Below are 20,273 nucleotides of genomic sequence, written 5' to 3'. Positions count from 1 at the left end.
AACAGAGAAGGAAGCAAGTATTTTCAAAGATTTGCCTCAAAGCTCTACTACAGAACAAAATGATTTATCTCTGATGTCCCTGTAGTGGGTTTGAGTTCTGACCAGTACCTAAAATCAGAGTTATTTTAGGTGAAGTAAATTCCATTCTTCAACCACCATGGTAGACTTAAGTATGGAGATAAACAAAGAGAAACTAAAACATCTTGTGGGATTCTAGTCACAAAGATTTGTTTTGACAAAGGGTTTGACAGTTTTCATCGCAGCAGCCTGTGGCCTCGCAGCAGCTCGGTGTGCGTGTGTGAGAGCGTTTCCACAAGCCTGGCTGCAGGAGGATGGCACAGATTAAGTACTGCTGGTTTTCACAGACAATGTAAAGCGTAGCTGTTAACACAACGCTTTTGAAATTTACATACAATGAGTGCAGTGACTGAAACAGCTGGATTTAAATACGCACACACACACACACACTTCTGCTCTGGCCCAGTTTAATTCTTCTCATTGCTTGAGCTAACTAAATTCCTCGTACCGTTATTTCCCCGCTGGAGTTTTGCCCTCAGCAGCTCTGCGACAATGCATCCACATCCCCCAGATCCTGTGTCATGCTAGGCTTACAAACACTTGTGTCGCATGCAGAGCCTCTAGCTTGGCTCTACCAGCTGTCACGATACGTAAACAGTCTTTATAATTCAGATGCTCTCTACTCTGCTTAGACAAACATGAAAGTTAACTGTAGCGCTTAGAGAAAACAAGACTTCTCTCTGATGTTTTCTCTGTAGAAAAAAATTGTTTCTGTGCCAATCCTCTTGTGTTGGAATGATAAATGTTTAATTCTCTGTAGCCAAGCCATGGTTGTATAGTACATTACAAGAAACATGGCAGGAATACAAGGGGAACATCACTTTGCACAGAAAAAAACCTTGTTCTGATCTGAAATCTCAGCGCACAAAAGGCTCTGTCACAGTTTCAAAAACAGACTCTAAAGATTTGAATGATTCAACTGTTTCTTTTTTTTAATTTTATTTCAGGCACATTTGTTTTGGCCTAAGCATTATTCAGCCCTGTATCTCAGGAATTTTAATTTTTTTGAATGATTCACAAGACACAGGGGGAAAAAGTGTGACTGTTATGTAACAAGATGGAGGATAGTTAAATATATTAAACCGGCTGAACCAGATCACTATTTAATAAAAGTCTACAGAGGAAATGCTAGCTGTCCTTTAATTCACTTTATATGTAAATAATAGCTGTAAATCTTTCAGTGTGACGAGAAAAATGATCAGTTGTCAGCACACACATATTTTTACGGTTGAAGTGTCTGCTTTACCCTCCCCAGGCCTGGCTATCATGACCCTGGGTCTGACTTTAGGTTTTCTTTAACTTTTGAGGGTTTTTTTCAGATGTCCATAATTTTATTTATTGATCTTCATTTCTTCTTGAGCATTTTTGGAACTTTTAGTTTATCATATAATTTAGTCTCAACTTTACAGTTTTATTTGTTTACTGCAGTGTCTTCTGTCTCACCTCCCTGTGTCAATTTCTCTTTAACTTTATTCTTGAGTCTATTTTTCCCTGCGTATGTAATCTCACTTCCTCTTCTATTTTGGCAGTTACTTGCCTCTGTTGTCTTGTGCTTTACTTCACCTCCTGTCTTGATTGTTTGCACCTGTGTCTTGTTTTCCCCAGCAATGTCCACTTTCATTGATTTTTCCCTTCTTGCTGTAGATCACTATCTTTCCCTGAGTCTCTAAATCCACATTTATTGGTAACTTGAACAAAATTCTGTTCCACATACAAATTTTGATGACCGTTAAGTTGAACATGACACATGAAACAAATGCAAACAGAGAACGTGACATCACATTTTCATCCAAAGAATTCGGATTTATAATGAACCTTTTTAGAAAACAGATCTCAATAATCGCAGTAAGTGTGACAACGTGCATGCAAAGTTTTGTTCAGATTACCCCACCTGTTAAGGCAGGGATACATTACATAGGTATACATACATATGCCACAATAATTACAATACACATTTTCTGTAATTGCAAAGCATGAAAAAAATAAATAAATTCTGAAGCCAGTATACAACCTGTCTATTAATGTTCTTATTTAGGACATGATAGTAAATACACACACACACACACACACACACACACACACACACACACACACACATACATACATACATACATACATACATACATACATACATACATACACACATATATATATATATATATATATATATATATATATATATATATATATATATATATACATATAATTAGGGGTGCAACGATACTCGTATCGATATTGAACCGTTCGATACAGTGCTTTCGGTTCGGTACGCATATGTATCGAACAATACAAAATTTGTAATTTATTTTATCAACTTTCCTTCTGACGATGCTGTCTGTGTTGAGCGCTCAGTGGATCTGCGCTCGACAGTGCAGCCTAGGCGGAGTAGTCGAATGCAGATTCACTCAGCGCAGGGCAAGCTAGCAAGACAGAAGTTAAGCTCTCCTGGCAACATGGCAAATTGAACCTCCCCCACCCTCATTCAGATCTGGCGTTTGGAATTATTTTGGTTTTCATGTGACGTATGACCCTGAAGGTAAGCGAGTCATGGACTAAAGTAAAACAGTATGTCGGATGTGCCATGCAATGCTCAATTACATGGGTGGGAACTAGTGTGTTAGCGCAGTTAGCTCGTTAACGTGTTGGCCGTCTAGCCCCACGCAGGGGTAGCTCGTTAACGGAGATTTGCCGTGTTGTGGCTTTAACGTCATTTCAACGAGATTAACGCTGACAGCACTAGTGGTAACACAACGAATATGACTGCACATTTACGCCGACATCATCCTAGTGCAAAGACAAGTGGAAGCAGACAAAAACAACAAGCACACCCATATGGAAAAGAAATAGTAAAAACATACATGATTTACTCATGAAAGTGGCCACTTTCTCATTACTTTCTTTTTTTTTTTTTAGTATGTATACAAAACATACAAGTTTCATTATATAATTTTTCAAGGGATCTTATATGTGTTTTCACTCTTGTATGCTTTTCATACAAGTTTCACACAAGACAGATAAAAACTTTATAAGATTTATATATATCTTTTCCATATGGGCACATGCTACAAACTTTATCCGAGTCATTTAGACAGCCGTTAGCACATGATTCTCCTTATGGGGACCTATATGTTTAATATACTGCTGAGAATATAGCCCAGAAGAAGCGGATAGTATAGCTTTTATTTTGGAAAGAGACATTTCTCTGTAATAAACTCTCTTTTCCAAAGATGAGTGATTCCTCAATCAGATACAGCGCTCGCAAAATCGCTAGCCTGACGTACCGTGGCTAGCGATTTTTCCAGTCGGGCTACCAAAATCTATCTCTGCCCTGCCCGTCGGGCTATTGTAGGAAAAATATATGTCAATGCTTTTGCATTCTTTTGGAAATGTAGCTGGGTAATGATGTCATTGGCATCGGTGAGCCACTGTCAATATGTGACATATTGAAGTCGCGTTTGAATTTGCGCTTGTTTTTTTGCTTTCACTTTGCAATCGCGCGAACTGTGTATAGAGAGCGACAGCACTGATCTGTGAGTGATGATAATTTGCGCACCAATTCCTCTGATATCGTCTTATTAATCGTTAGCTTACTATGCAAACATGACAAGTGAAATCTCCCGCAGCAAGCTTAAACATGTGAGAGGTTGATCGCGCAGAGAATCGCTGACCGTTATGTGTGTGTGTGTGTAAAAGCAGCAGGATATATATTTTAGTTCTGCTGAGCCAAATAAGACAGGTCGGGGTGAAGAATCTTATCTGGTGCGCGTCTTTTATTTTGACAGCGAATGCGCACATGCGGACCACTTATGTGCACCCGTGTAAATAACATAATGTTCTGCCGGGTGTGTTGTTGGTTTTCTCTCGATTTCTGAGTCGACAAGCGCCTTTGTTACTGGGACCAGTCATTTTAAGAAAGGCCCCCATTAGAACCCATGAGAAATGCAAGAAATGCATTATTGCTCAGTCTGCAATATCTTTCCCAGAACAAACACCAATTGCAAATAACATACTAAAAATAAACCTGAAAATCAGTTTAAAACAGCGTACTATGTTGCAAAGAGTGAACTAACACTGGCAAAATTTAGCAGTCTTTGCAAACTTCAAAAAGCAAATGGCCTCGATCTTGGTTCCACTTGCCTCTTACCCGTGACTTCAGTGGAAATTTCAAATTCAGGATCTGACACAGACTGATTCATGTTCTACACAGTTCTTACAAGTTCATAGAAATTTCTGTTCAATTAGAACCAAGTATTTGAGTTAATGTTGTAATTTGTTTTTCAACAATTTTTTGATTAATGTTTTGTTTCCTTTACAATATTATACATTAATGTATAATATTGTAAAGGAAACAAAACAAGAAACAAAACATCAATCAAAAAATTGCTCTCTTTTTTTATTCGGGCTACTTACATTTATTTTGGGCTACCAAAAACTGAAGAGTTCCTGCCCGAAGGGCTACCAGGGATTTTGAAATTTTGCGAGCCCTGAGATATATTTCTTTTTTTTATTTTATTTTTTGTTTCAGCAACATTAAATTTAAAAACTGTACTTTTGAGTTAAAATATATATTTATAATTTTAATAAATGACAAATTAAAAAGGCATGAACATTTTTTTTTGTATCGAAAAAATATCGAACTGTGACACCAAAGTATCGAACTGAACCGTGAATTTTGTGTATCGTTGCACCCCCAATATATATATACATATGTATATATATATATATATGTATATATATATATATATATATATATACATATATATATATATATTAGGGGTGCAACGATATTCGTATCGATATTGAACCGTTCGATACAGTGCTTTCGGTTCGGTACGCATATGTATCGAACAATACAACATTTGTAATTTATTTTATCAACTTTCCTTCTGACGATGCTGTCTGTGTTGAGCGCTCAGTGAATCTGCGTTCGACTACTCCGCCTAGGCTGCACTGTCGAGCGCAGATCCACTGAGTGCTCAACACAGACAGCATAGTCAGAAGGAAGAGCGCAGGGCACCTCCCCCACCCTTATTCAGATCTGGCGTTTGGAATTATTTTGGTTTTCATGTGACGTATGACCCTGAAGGTAAGCGAGTCATGGACTAAAGTAAAACAGTATGTTGGATGTGCCGTGCAATGCTCAATTACATGGGTGTGAACTAGTGTGTTAGCGCAGTTAGCTCGTTAACGTGTTGGCCGTCTAGCCCAGGCATGGGCAAACTACGGCCCGGGGGCCACATGCGGCCCGTTAAACATTTTGATCCGGCCCGCCAAACTTGAAAAAAAATTAATAAATTAACCTTGTTAATGTTTTATTTCCCCTGCAATTCTGATGTTTCCTCACTAGATGGCGCACTCTAGATATATTGCCTTTTTTGAGGTGAAGCGTAGGCCTATTACTCCACGTTTGCACTTTACCCTGTGACCCACCGCCCCTCTATGAAGATGAGCGGACCCAAGAAAATGAAAGTGGACAGAGAATGTCGAGTGTTCAAAAAGGAGTGGACAGCTAAATATTTTTTCACTGAATATCGATCATCTGCTGTTTGCTTGATATGCCAAGAAACTGTGGCGGTTTTTAAAGAGTATAATATTAGCCGTCACTTTGCCACAAAGCACGCTAATTATGCTAGCAAGCTCTCAACAAAAGAACGGGAAGCTGCTGCTGAGAAGTTGGCAGCTAATTTGAAGGCTCAGCAAAGTTTTTTTCACCGTCAAACTGCCATTCAAGAGTCAAGTACCAAGGCCAGTTTTATGCTTTCATTCAAAATAGCAAAGGCCAGCAAACCACTGTCAGAGGGCGAGTTTTTAAAAGAATGTATGGTAGAGACAGCAGGTATTTTGTGCCCAGAGACCAAAGACAAATTTGAGAAAATCAGTTTATCACGGTGGACAGTGACTTGCCAAACTAATAGATGAAGATATCACCAGCATATTAAACAAAAAGTCATTCACTTTTTATTCTTTAGCACTGGATGAAAGCAACGATGTCAAAGACACTACTCAGCTCCTTATTTTTATCCGAGGAATCAACGAAACCTTTGAAATAACGGAGGAGTTTTTGACAATGGAGTCTCTGAAAGGACAAACACGGGGAGAGGACTTGTTTGAACGGGTGTCTGCAGCCATCGAAAATATGAAGCTTCCCTGGAGTAAGCTTGTTAACGTCACCACAGATGGATCTCCGAATTTAACGGGAAAAAACGTTGGCCTGCTGAGGAGAATCCAGAATAAAGTGAAAGATGAAAACCCTGACCAGGATGTCATTTTCCTCCACTGCATCATCCACCAGGAATCTCTATGTAAATCGGTGTTGCAGCTGAATCATGTTGTGAATCCTGTGGTGAAACTTGTCAACTTCATACGCGCACGGGGACTTCAGCACCGTCAGTTCATTGCATTCCTGGAGGAAACTGATGCGGATCACCAGGACCTGCTTTATCACTCCCGTGTCCGCTGGTTGAGTTTGGGCAAAGTGTTTCAACGAATGTGGGAGCTCAAAGAGGAGATTGGCGTGTTTTTGGAGCAGCAGGGGAAGACTGAGGAATTTCCTGAGCTGAGCAACAAGAGCTGGATGTGTGACTTCGCGTTTGCTACGGACGTATTTTCACACTTGAATGAGCTCAACGTGAAACTGCAGGGGAAGGAGCAGTTTGTGCATGACATGTACACAAACGTGAAAGCCTTCAAATCCAAGCTGGCTTTATTCTCCAGGCAGATTTTGAACAAGTCATTCACTCATTTTCCTACACTAGCCATGCTGAAAGAGGCCGGAGCAAAAGTAAAGAAATACAGTGAGTCACTGGATGCACTGCACGGAGAATTCTGCCGTCGGTTTTTGGATTTCGATAAAATTGACAAGTCACTGGCCTTTCCTCTGTTACAAGACCCCGAAACAGCTCCAGAGGAGCTTCAGCTCGAACTCATCGACCCTGCCTTAAAAGAGAAGTTCAGCTCTCTGAAACTAAATGACTTCTATGCTTCACTCAATGATGCCGCGTTTCCAAATCTAAGGCGAAAAGCGCAGATGATGTTGGCTTTACATTCAGCGTCATGAACATCAACAAAGCCAGCCACAGATCCAAGTTAACAGACCTACACCTCAGATCCATCCTGAGAATCGCCACAACAAAACTAACTCCAGACTTTGATGCGCTGGCTAAAAAAGGAGACCAACAACACTGCTCCCATTAAAATGTGTGTGTCTCCGTGATACGCACGTTGTTAAAATGAACAGTGAGCGCAGATCAAATATAACGCTTCACAGACTGACTTGCTGCAACTGTTTTGTTCTTGCACTGGTTGTTGTTGACTTTTGGCACCGGGTAAACAAATTGAATAAAAGGAACAGGACAAGTACATCTGCATCTCCTACCGTTTCTGGGGGAAAAAAAAAAAAGAGTCAGGAGGAGAGTGATGTGATATCCTGAAGGATAACAGAACTTTCAGTGCTTTAAAATAAAATGTTCATTTATTTGATTTTCAGTCTTTAAAGACTCATTTCGAAGTCAGAGATTTTATTGTAATGCTTTTCTTCATTTTCATTGGAAATTAAAGCACATGTTTTCTCCATATCCCAAGATGTGTATTTTTCCCCCAATGAGGTGATGTTTTCAAAGCATGCCATCTATCTGCTCCGGTTCCGGCCCCTTTGTCAAATGTTAGAACTCAATGTGGCCCACGAATCAAAAAGTTTGCCCACCCCTGGTCTAGCCCCATGCACGGGGCGATCGGCGGTAGCTCGTTAATGGAGATTTGCCGTGTTGTGGTGTTAAGGTCATTTCAACGAGATTAACCTGAAAGCACTAGTGGGAACACAACGAATATGACTGCACATTTACGCCGACATCATCCTAGTGCAAAGACAAAAACAACAAGCATGCTACTAACTTTAGCCGAGTCATTTAGACAGCTGTTAGCACATGATTCTCCTTATGCTGCTGAGAATATAGCCCAGAAGAAGCGGATAGTATAGCTTTTATTTTGGAAAGAGCCATTTCTCTGTAATAAACTCTCTTTTCCAAAGATGAGTGATTCCTCAATCAGATACAGGGCTTGCAATATCGCTAGCCTGACGTCCCGGAGCTAGCGATTTTTCCAGTCGGGCTACCAAAATCTATCTCTGCCCTGCCCGTCGGGCTATTGTAGGAAAAATATATGTCAATGCTTTTGCATTCTTTCAGAAATGTAGCTGGGTAATTATGTCATTGGCATCGGTGAGCCACTGTCAATATGTGACATATTGAAATCGCGTTTGAATTTGCGCTTGTTTTTTTGCTTTCACTTTGCAATCGTGCGAACTGTGTATAGAGAGCGACAGCACTGATCTGTGAGTGATGATAATTTGCGCACCAATTCCTCTGACATCGTCTTATTAATCGTTAGCTTACTATGCAAACATGACAAGTGAAATCTCCCGCAGCTTAAACATGTGAGAGGTTGATCGCGCAGAGAATCGCTGAGCTTATGTGAGTGCGTGTGTAAAAGCAGCAGGATTTATATTTGACTACGATGACCTGGATGACTGAGAACCTTCACAGACAGATATATATTTTAGTTCTGCTGAGCCAAATAAGACAGGTCAGGGTGAAGAAGTGACAGCCAAAGAAAAGCTTACCACAAAACGGAGAAGTTATGACAAATCAGACTATAAGGCAAAAAGAAAGTGCAGCTTTATGGTTTCATGGACAAAATAATTTCTGTGGCTGCAATATGACGAGCTAAATAACCAGGGCTGCACATAAGTGGTCCGCAGGTGCGCATTCGCTGTCAAAATAAAAAACACGCACAAGGGTTAGGGTTAAATTTAAAAACTGTACTTTTGAGTTAAAATATATATTTATAATTTTAATAAATGACAAATTAAAAAGGCATGAACATTTTTTTTGTATCGAAAAAATATCGAACCGTGACACCAAAGTATCGAACCGAACCGAACCGTGAATTTTGTGTATCGTTGCACCCCTAATATATATATATATATATATATATATATATATATATATATATATATTAGTGAAGAAATCTGTCTTGCTTCAATTGAACCTTTCATGTTTAACTGGTTGTAACATTATCTTAAACAACTGGAAGAGTTTAACTTTGTTTTTTGTTTTGTTTTTCTATCATGATACAAATGCACAAGGCATAATAAATCTTTCCTATTCTGTCACCCTCCTGAACACAGCCATTGCATTACATTTAAAATGAAGTATCTCAAAGTTTTTCCACCCAGCATAATTAAAGAGGCTTGAGGGACTTCACAGAGAGGTGTACAAACGGAGGAGAACACGATGGACCACAGTGACTATCTGATAAGTTTCGGTGCATGTTTAGCACTTTGGAGAGCTCTGAACACATTCCTGCACCTGTCTCTGCATTTAAATGAAGTCATCAAAGATAAGCAGCACCATTAGCGACGGTTGTTAATCGTACTTTGATTACACTGGAAGGGTTCGTCTAATTCTTTGAAGCACCACGAACAACCTTGAGCCTCACTGCTGGAATTTCAAGGACATCTTTTTTTCACAAGACAAACTCTTCAACAACACGCCACCGGCTTAATTACCGACTAATTAAAGGAACCCATGTAGTCCAGATTTTAGAAGCTCTACAGTCAGATAGCTGCAGGAAGTCTAAAAAAAAAGAAAAAGGAAATGACTAATTAACTAAGTTATTATTATTTATCTGTAATATCCACAACTCCTGAACGGACTGCCATGAAACCTTATAAAGACATTAATGAGCTTCAATCTGGGACAGGAGTTAACCAAATTATTTGTGGGGTACCCCTTTTTTAAATATTGATTATATACTTTAGCCCACACTTTAACTATATATATAGTTAAAGTGTTAGTATTTTGCTCAAATGTGTCAGACATGTTTTGTATGTCACTGAAAATTATTTGGAATTCCTCAAAAGTTCTTTAAAACAAAGAAGCTCTTTGTATCATTAGGGGTTTTGGAAATCAAAAGGAAACTGACGGGGACATCAAACACAAAATATGTTACGTTAAAATTAAATTAATTCATGGAGCAAAACTTTGAGGTGTGGCTAATTATGTATTAACACAGAAAAAGGAACGACATGCTGACTATTTAAAGAAAAAACTTGCTAGTGATTCTGTTTAAAACAAGAGCCGTGCACGTATTGGATCACTCACTCATACTTTCCTAACCTTTCTTACAGTGTGGAACTGTCTTGCCTCGACCTTTAAAACAATTAATTTAATTATTTTATCACAAAAACACAGATTACTATTAATCATTCCAGCTGAGGGGTGCGCTATGAAGATTAATGAGATACTGAGCTATGTTGAGCTTGAAGAGTTTTCTGTGCCATGTCTAAATAACCGTGGTAACTTATGCCGACCCTGTGACCTAGGGCCCAGGTTGGAAGTGCCACGTTTTCACTGATTTTTTTATTTCCAGTGTGTTTTAAGTGCAATACATATTCTCTACTATATTTGTTACATGTTCAGCCAATTCACAGTAACACCAACTGTGCAATTGGCGAAAATGTATGAATGTCTTCTGCTTACTCCTAATAGTGCTAAAAGTCTCTCTTACACTACTGGAGCTGAAGCTAACAGAGCTCAGAAAAAAAATCTATTTTGAAAATCCATCAGTGGCATTTGTAAGGAATTTATTGCCAACAATATTCCAAACTAAAGTCTTATCCCCGTCTCCTTTCCTAGGCTACAGGAAACTTACGAATCCGAACATGCGGAGTAACACTGGATCTTTTAATGTGCAGCTATAATGTTAGGAATAAATAGCACTGAGTAGTAAAACATAACAGGAGATTATAGTTATTTTTCTGCTCAGCTTGCTTGTGATGATTATGAATTCACAAGATTAATGATCTTCTCTCTCGTTTTATTTGCAGCCCCAGTGTTGCATTCGTTTCTTTATCACTAGTTCCTCTGATAATGCCTCTGATTTGAGTAGATGGTGCTCAGTTGATTAATTTGTGCAGAAGAGAAGTCAAGGGATGCATCAAGCACCTCCTTTTCCTTTTTATGTGAGTGACACAGAGCCTGAAGCAGAAAGACTGGGTTAAGAAAGAAAGTTGATAACCAATAATATGACACCTACCACCCACAGCTCGTGACCATTGGTGAGGGTAGGGACATAGATCAACCGGTTTTACACTCAACTCTCTCTTCATCATTATGGACCGTCTGTCAATCGTCTGTCGATCTCCCGCTCCCGTCTCCTGTCGCTCGTGAACAAGACCCTGAGATACTTAAACACCTCTATTTGGGGCAGGAACTCATCCCTGCTCTGGAGTGGGCGCTCCACCCTTTTCCAGCTGAGGACCAGGGCCTCAGATTTGGAGGTGCTGATTCTCATTCCCACCACTTCACATTCGGCTGCGAACCATTCCAGTCCGAGCTGGAGGCCATCACCTGATGAAGCCAACAGAACTACATCATCTGCAAAAGCAGCAATGAGATTCTGAGACAATCCAAGTGGAAGCCTTCCACCACCTGGCTACACCTAGAAATTCTGTCCATTAAATGAATGATGAATGACTGATGACAATTATGAACAGTATCATGACAAAGGGCAGCCATTACCCACCAGAAACAAGTCTGACTTATTGCCAGCAATGCAGACCAAGGATGAAGAGCTGGTCCAGTGCTCCATGACCAGGACAAAAACTGCATTGTTCTGAGGTTCAACTAACAGACGGACTCTCTTTTCCAGTACCCTGGTATAGACTTTCCCAAGGAGGCTGAAGAGTGTGATCCCCCTATAGTTGGAACACACCCTCTGGTCCCCCTTTCTTAAAGATGGGAACCACCACTTTGATCTGCCAATCCAAAGGTACCACCCCTGATCTCCATGCAACGTTGTAGAGGCATGTCAACCAAGACAGCCCTACAACATCTAGAGCCTTCAGGAACTCAGAGCGAACCTCATCCACCCCAGGGGCCCTGCCACCAAGGAGTTGTTTAACTGCCTCAGTGACCTCACCCCCGCAGATAGACGAGTTGATTTAAGGAGGTCCTCGAAGTACTCCTTCCACCTTCGGCAATGGAGGTGCTGAACATGGTCCATTCTGACTTAATGTCCCTAGTCTCCCTCAGAATGCCATTGAAGCTCTGTCGGAGGTGTGAGTTGAAGATCTTGTGAACTAGGGCCTCTGCCAGGCGTTCCCAGCACACCCTCACAGTATGTTTAGATGCACCAGGTCTGTCCAGCATCCTCCCCTGCCACCTGATCCAACTCACTACCAGGTGGTGATCAGTTGACAGCCCCTCTCTTCGCCCAAGTGTCCAGAATATATGGCCGCAGGTCTGATGACACAATTACAAAATCGATCATTGACCTACAGCCTAGGGTGTCCTGGCATCACGTACACTTATTGAAACCCCTATGTTCAAACATGGTGTTCATTATGGACAAACTGTGGTTTGCACAGAAGTCCAGTAACAAAACACAGCTCGGGTTCACATCCAGGAGGCCGTTCCTCCCAATCACATACATCCAGGTCTCACTGCCGTTGCCCACATCTGTTGAGTGTTGAAGTCTCCCAGTAGGACAACATGAGTCCCCAGGTGGTGCACCCTCAAGCAGCCCGCCCAGGGACTCCAAGAAGGCCAGGTACTCTGAACCGTCATTTGGTGCATAAGCACAGACGACAGTCAGGACTCGTTCCCCAACCCGAAGGCGCAGAGAACAAACCCTCTCATCCACCAGGAGAAACCACAACTTACAGGCAATAAGCTGAGGTATACTAGGGTACCCACCCCAGCACGCCGCCTCTATTAATGTTATTTACAAATCAGTAGCTATTATCTATCACCTACTCTAACATAATGTTTGTGTAATCAAAGTGAACATCTGTAATGCTACCCTTATGTGATTTTTACTGCACTACGAACTTTAAGTAATTTTAAAAGAACAAAGAAAACAAATTAAATATATACAAAACACAATACTATTCCCTTAAAAGTAAATAATGCTCAAAGCGAGCTGCTTTGGCAGAGGTGTGCTTCTGGTGTGCTTTTTGTTGATTTTCTTTTTTTTATTTACACAAATAATGTTTATATCTAAACAAAAGTTATTTCCAGACTGTGACTAAAAGTTATTTCTCAAATCCAGGAGATCAAATTACAAAGAGGTAATTTCACAGTGCAAAAAAGGTTTTAAAAAGCAAAAGAGGGGTTTTAGAAGATTTATGGCTTTATTGCTGGTCTTTTTGTTTTCCAAAAGAAAGAATATTAATATTTTAAAGTGTGAATGATTTTGGGTGTCATGGTTATTTCTTTTTGCTTTTTTTCAGGGGGGAGGGTAGATGACTTTTAATTATAGAAATTAAGGTCAGATATATACAAGAACTACTTGTAAGCCTGTTGAGTCAGATACACGGTCTGTGGACTTTATACTTTTTACTGCTTGCACAGTCTGCGTAATGTGTAAATAAATAAACTAAACCAAGAAAATGATAGCACGGCTGAGCTTTTTCCTTTTCTCTTCATTAGTTATTGTAGTTAAAAACTACAACCACTTCCTAAAATACAGCAGAGCAATCACCTACAAATTTAGTATACATACAAAAAAATTTGTGCAGTTAATCAAATGATACCATCTTCTTCTTAAGAATGAAAATGTCATTGATTCCTCCCATCAGCACCATACCTACAACAATGCTATGCGAGTCAGCGCACTCGGAGTCTAATTGTATTCACAAAGCTGCCATATGCACTGCTCTGACAATGCCTGGGGCGCTCTCACTTTTTGGTGCAATTGCATTTGTACGCACTGGTGAGATCAGCTGAGGCTTTTGTCGCTGTCTGTTCACTCAATGCAGCCGGGCAGATGGATTGACATGAAAACATTAACTCTGTGTTCTCGTGGCAGATGTTGTGCACTGCTCACAACAAGAAGATTTCAACCGCCCCAAGTGTTTGACCCAAGCCGCAGACTGCATGCCAGCTATTGACGATTTCACTCTTTTCTGTCAGGGGAGTTTGAATCTTGAAAGTGTCTCTCATCTTATGGACTGCTAATAAGTCCACTCCCTTGGAAGAAGAAAGGAGCTCCTAGTGTTAAACTAAACTCAAAGAAAAAGGACATGAGCGATGCATCGGACAGATCTACTAGTCACTGAAGCTTCATCAGCAATAGTCTCAGTGGAAGAGTGGATATCAAGACGCAAAGAACAATGAGAAACAAGGAGAAAAAGGTCAGGAGCAAGTATTTAGTATTAGTATTTAGTATTTATTTATTTATTGTCATTGTCAAGAACAATGAAATTGCACTAAGAGTTTGCAGCAATCTGTGAAAAACTGTGGAGGCTCTGTCGGGGCTGGGGAGCTTGTTAAAATGGATCCAATCATGAACCCCGTAAGTGCCATCAAATTTTTATCCACCATGTAATACCATCTGGAAAGCATCGACTGACAATGGCTTCATTTTTCAACATGACACTACCAATGCAGTAAATGCATACCTGGATAGAAAAAGACGGACAATAGAGCACCATCAGTCATGGACGACTTCAACATTATTGAAGCAGTGTCGGATCATCTTGACAGAGAACGGAACAAAAGGACATCCAACATGCAAAGAAGAGCTTTGAATGTCCTTCATGAAGCCTGGAGAACTGTTACTGAAGACTACTTAAAGAAATTACAATAAAACTGAATAAGAGTTTAGGCTGTGTTGTCAAATACAGATGATCATACCAAAATGACTTTGAAGCTCATTAAAACTGTACAAACTCTGGTTTTGTCTCTTATACTGTATTTCTATGGATGTTTGTACAGTAAATTTAACTCACTTCACATGTTCCTGTTAAAGTATAAAGAAAGGTAGCTCAAGAGTTTGACACTGTATATCTGTGCAGGTCTGCTTTTTGTTTCTTCTCTCAGGTTGTTTTCACTTCTTGATTACTTTCATCTGTGTCTTGCTCTCCTGTGTCTCATCATTAACTATAGAGTTTATCCACTCCTGTCTCCTGTCTCTATTTCTTTGTGGGTGTTAGCTTGTCATGTTACATTACTTATGTAATGTGTTTATGCTGTGTTTTTTTCCTGTGGATATTTTTGGACAATATGTGGCTATTTTTGATTCTACTTCAGTCTGATTAATTAGACTGAATCTGTATCCTGCATTCGGGGTCCTCTCTACTCATTACTGTAAGTTTACATGTTAATTAGTCCTCAGGTCATTCTGTAGGTTTGTGTGGATGTGAGAGTGAAAATTTCATCTCTATGGAAGAAAAATAGAAAAATATTTGCACAAAATAATTTTTGATAAAAACTATTTTTACATGCTTCCCAAGTTGAGTATATTCTGATCCTGTTTATATGGCAGTAAATTAACACTTTATGTGGGCTCTGCTGTTTCTAAGCTACAAGAAACGCTAAATTGTCAGTATATTAAAAAAAAAAAAAAAAGAATTCGTGGACAGGTGATGTGCCTGGCAGCTTTGACTTAACGGATTAAATGGTCATCATGGTTTAGCTGAGATTTCAAAGGAATACCCATGTCACCTTTTAGAGGGGGAAAAAAGTAATAAGAAATGAAAGGAGCGACGTCAAGGAGAAGAGCTCTGCAGAAGCACAGAACGAGGCATTCAAGCGCCAAAGCCTGTTGCTGTCATCCACAGATAAGAGCACACGAAACACACACACACACACAAGATGCTCTCTGCCCCATCTGCTCCCCCTCGGGGGATTATCGTCACCTCCAACCGAAAATCAGTTTGTCGCAGTCACATCAGTCTCCTTGTCTACGACTCGCTGTTCATTTTAACAAGCCCTTAAGGTCTCAGTGACACTGAGACAGTTTAGCTGAGGATTTAAATAAATTAAGCCTCTCTTCTTTGATATATATTTTTTATTTATTTATTTTTTAAATGGAAAAAGGAGAAGCGCCGTTAGATCCTGTTGGTCTGCAGCTCTGTAGAGTGAAGCATTACAGAAGATTGTTCGATCCTGGAAAAATGTTTAATTTTCACATGACTTAAAAAGACAGCAGCAGTGAAAGAGAGAAATGTGAAATAAAATATAAACAAGGTGAGAACAGGTCAAATTTAAGGTGCCCTTTTCACAGTTTTCACTTTACTTGTGAGAAGATGTGGTGTATGGAGCCGTCTCAGCATCTTAATGAGTGAGGAACTTGATGTTCCCTCCTTTCCTGCACTTGTCACAGTTCAGTTATTGTTGAGAGGCTGAGGGATTTGGTGCAGAACATGGTGTGGGTGTGCCTGTTGTGGTGAAAAAAATCTGTTTGTGCCGTCACTTTGGGATCTGCCTTCCTTCTGGGGAAAACCAAGTTCTTATAGCATAGCTCATTACATCTGGAGAGCAGACTGCAGGCTCATAGTTAGAGTTAAGCGTCTGGGAAAGATGAATACATGTGTGCTTCTGTTACTGTCTAATACAAAAAACAACATGAAAGCATTAACACAAAGTATTAATTCAGTACTTTGTGTTAACTGAGACACAATAGGGATTAAACAGAAGTTTTTGTGCATCATATCAAAGAGACCTGAAAAAAACTGCATATCAGAGCGATACGTGGTGCGATGTCTGGTGCGATGCCTGGTGCGTCACCACGTGCATTGCAGGCTGAACAATGCTTCAAGCTAAATATTGAAGAGATGCTACAACAGGCTGCTGCCGATCATCGAAATGATGACATCCGTATCTGGTACCATACAGACGCGAGCCTATTTAGTCCGTTGTGATGGCAGGCCAACACAGTGATGGCAAGGTTTACCCCTTCTGGTCTGCTTCCAAGTTTGTTGTGCCTGGAAAAATTCCAGAAGGATTTATCCAGGAGTCATACTACTCACAAGTCTGAGAATATGGATACACTGTCTTTGCACTTATATGAATTTGAGTGTAATCCCATTCTTAATACGTAGGGTTTAATACGATTTTAACCCATCTTTGGCAGCTATAACAGCTTCACCTGTTCTGGGAAGGTTTTCTACAAGGTTTAGGAGTGCGTTTATGGGAATTTGGCTCATTTGTGAGGTCAGACAGTGATGTTGGAGAACATCACAACAACAAGAAGGTCTGGCTCACGGTCTACTTCATTTCAGAGTTGTGCTAACCCAGATTTGTCCATTGGATTGGCAGATGGAAAAGTGTTATTCATCACTCCTGAGAGTGTAGTGGTGATGTGCTTTACACTGATGTATCCGACGCTTTGCACCTCACTTCGTGATGTAAGGCTGGGATGCAGCTGCTCGGACATGGAAACTATGAAGTTCTCTACACACTTTTCTTAAGCTATTCTGAAGGCATCATGACTGACCTCACTCTGTGATTTTTACGTGGCCTACCACTTCATGGATGAGTTGCCGTCATTCCCAATCATTTCCACTTGGTTATAATGGCACTAACAGTTGACTATGGAATCTTTAGTACCAAGGAGATATTCCGACTGGACTTGATGCACAGGTGGCATCCTATCACAAGCCCACACTGGAGTTCACTGAGCTCCTGAGAGTGAATACTCCTTGAAATGTAGAACATCTCAGAATAGAATATCTATTTCTGAGTCTGAACCTGTTGAGGAAAAGGTTTTCAGCCACATTCATCTGCAACCTTATTGTTTCGGCTTCCCAGACATGCCATGAGGGAGGGAACCTACAGTGATGGTAATTCGAAGGGTTTGCTTTCCAGCTCAGCTCTCTTCAGTACAAAGTTTGGAAAAAATGCCCGCACTAGTTCACTGGTCCCATCAACAGGCTCTCAAAATACTCGATCACCCTTGCTTCACGCTAACCCACAAAGAGCAGTGCACCATTGTACTTGAGTGTTAGCCACCTAACACTGAGGGTTACATTCCAGGGACGCCAATGGAGCCAAAACAGAGTGAATCTCATCCCTACCCGTCCTTTTTCACTGCAGAGCTTTTTGTGTACCTCAGCAACGTCTGTCAGGAGATGAGGTGAGGCCACCCCTATATCTTCAAACTGCCTTCGAGACTGAGGACGTGCTCATCCGGTTCAGGAGCACCTCAAAGAGCTCTTTCCACAATATTCCAGTAAGGCTCAGCAGTTCTCGTCTCTGACCAAAAGCTGGCCTGAGGCTGAGCCAAGTCTGCTTTTCTTATTTCCTGCTCCTGATTCACCAGACAGTTTGCTAGGAGCCATCTGAAAGTCCTTCTCACTGAACTCTTCCCAAGCTTGAGATTTTGGTTCTGCCACAGCAGACGCGACAGCCCTTCTGACCTTTTTTTGGTACCCAACGGCCCTTTAATAGTTATCTATTCCAGCTGACCATTAGGTGTTGATCAGCTGACAGCTCTGTTATCCCTACTGCGTCTTGTCTCCTTAATGGCAAATAATTGTCCTTGAACTTTCTATCATTATTATTGTTATTATTATTTTATAGTATTGTTCTGTTTATTTTTATCCTCCTGCTGCTAAACTAATTTCCCCTTGTGGGACAATAAAGAAATTGAATTGAATTGAAATTGAATTGTTCCTCTCTTCAAGAGTGAAGAGTGTCTTGGCAAATACATCACCAACACAGATCAGTGACCTTTCGGTTAAGGTTATCCTGGATCAAGTAAATTAATGCGTGACATTAATTTGTGTCTTTTCTTTTCCAGTCGACACTGTTCAGATTTCTCCAGTCTCTGGATGGGACACCCCCCAGGATCCCACCCAGAGACTGCAACAAGCACGGGTATTCTGAACTGCTGTTTGGTGGATAAGCACAGACGTGATCCTCAAGTTTGGCCAGAAGCTTGTTAGTGTTGGCTTCATGTTTCTGGTCCAAAAGGTACATCCAGCCTTTATACACAGTCAGTATTCAAACCCGTGAGAAGAGCAAAGAAAAAATTGATTAAAACTTCACATTATTAATGGAAAGCTTTTTGGTGGAAATATTTTTAGCTTATGTAATATCCTGCTGCTTGCAGTAATCGGATGATTTAGGATTGTTTCCAGCATCTCAAGATAAAAAATGTTGGTAATTCTTAAAATCTGCACCCACCTAAACAGCCAGTACTGTAACTTCTGGTTTGCTGAGACCAGAATTATTGACCTTTATACATTATATATGCATGAATGATGTTAAATCTCTGTTTGATATTTCCTTATTTAGGTGAATTTTATGGTGCAAGGCGATTAAAGATTTGTCCAGATGTTTCCACCTTTTGAAAAATATCTTTACTTTGTGTGTTTTTCATTGTGATTACAAAATAAAAGAATGACAAGAGCAGAAAACAAATGAGATCTTAGCAAGAGCATCTAAATTGTACCATGTGTTCTTTCTTTTTCTTTTCTTTTTTTTGGTCATGTCTCAGATGATTTGACAGTTAATTGGAAGAACAACAATCAGACAAACTTGCTAGCCTGCTGTGCACCCCGCTTTAGTCTCTGATCAGCTAACCTAGCGGAGCAGAGCATCTCGGGGCTTTACTCGTTTCTCTGTAAATCTGAGCCATGTTGAAGAAGACTGAAGTGGCGAACAGCTGGATTATACAAACAACGGGGAGAGGAGGGCTCATTAAACCGCAAGTCATTTGTACTTGTGGTTTTGGTTATTTAAGATGATCCAACTTTCTGCCTTTCACTGCTGCCTGCATGTGTGATTAAATTAAGGTCTAATGTCTCGTCACATTGCACCATGTTGTGATTTTAATTAAAAGTCCTCCTATTAAAGGTAAAAAAAAATGTCCTGATCACTGTTAAACTGCAGATCATCAAATACAGCAGCAGTTGGGCTATAACAAAACAATTTATGATGCTATTTTGTGAAATGTCATATTTAATTTCTCATCACTTTAAAATGAGGCTCCGAGGCGAGGGTATCTCATTTGGTTAAACGTCTGTTGTCTCGACTCCTCTCTCCTCGTGTCCCTCCCTCACCTCCTAGTCACCTCAATTCCTCCTGACATGTCTGGTGGGAGGGGCTAAGAAAGGGGAGGACAGGAGCTGAGGATATGTGGTGTGGGAGAACTGAGAAAGGAAAGCCTCTTTCAGGGCTGTGAGAGTGAAATCAAAATATTTAATACATCTGATAAACCATAATCACGGTTAGTTAGCTAAAACTAAACTATAACTCAGTGTGGGAAATTGTTTTAACTGAAACATACATAAGCTTGTTTTTTTGGGGGGTTTTTTAATTGAAATAATATCGTGCATAAAAAAATATACAGGAAAACATTTTTCGTTTGTCAGGCTGGTGTTGTTATGAGTTCCAGGGATGATTAGG

The 20,273-nt window shown here is 40.3% G+C and overlaps 2 protein-coding genes across 2 annotated transcripts in view; one reads left to right on the top strand and one right to left on the bottom strand.

Moving 5' to 3' along the window:
* Positions 1–20,273, bottom strand: part of cygb2 (cytoglobin 2) — a 34,743-nt gene that overhangs the window by 13,635 nt on the left and 835 nt on the right. The window lies entirely within an intron of this gene.
* Positions 6,146–7,338, top strand: LOC146668348 (general transcription factor II-I repeat domain-containing protein 2A-like). The gene has a single exon (XM_085408347.1). It carries the CDS (start codon positions 6,146–6,148, stop codon positions 7,133–7,135), a length of 990 nt encoding a protein of 329 aa, XP_085264473.1. The 3' UTR covers positions 7,136–7,338.

Source organism: Rhamphochromis longiceps, linkage group LG6, assembly GCF_057381845.1.
Source record: "Rhamphochromis longiceps isolate RC_006_pf linkage group LG6, R_longiceps_female_GT1.1, whole genome shotgun sequence".
NCBI lineage: Eukaryota > Metazoa > Chordata > Actinopteri > Cichliformes > Cichlidae > Rhamphochromis > Rhamphochromis longiceps.
The sequence above is the reverse complement of the archived record's forward strand: the minus strand, read 5'-3'. Positions and strand labels throughout refer to the sequence as shown.

Bases quoted from the DNA above. Each gene is read 5' to 3' on its own strand.
- LOC146668348 (XM_085408347.1), top strand. From the start codon at position 6,146: ATGGAGTCTCTGAAAGGACAAACACGGGGAGAGGACTTGTTTGAACGG.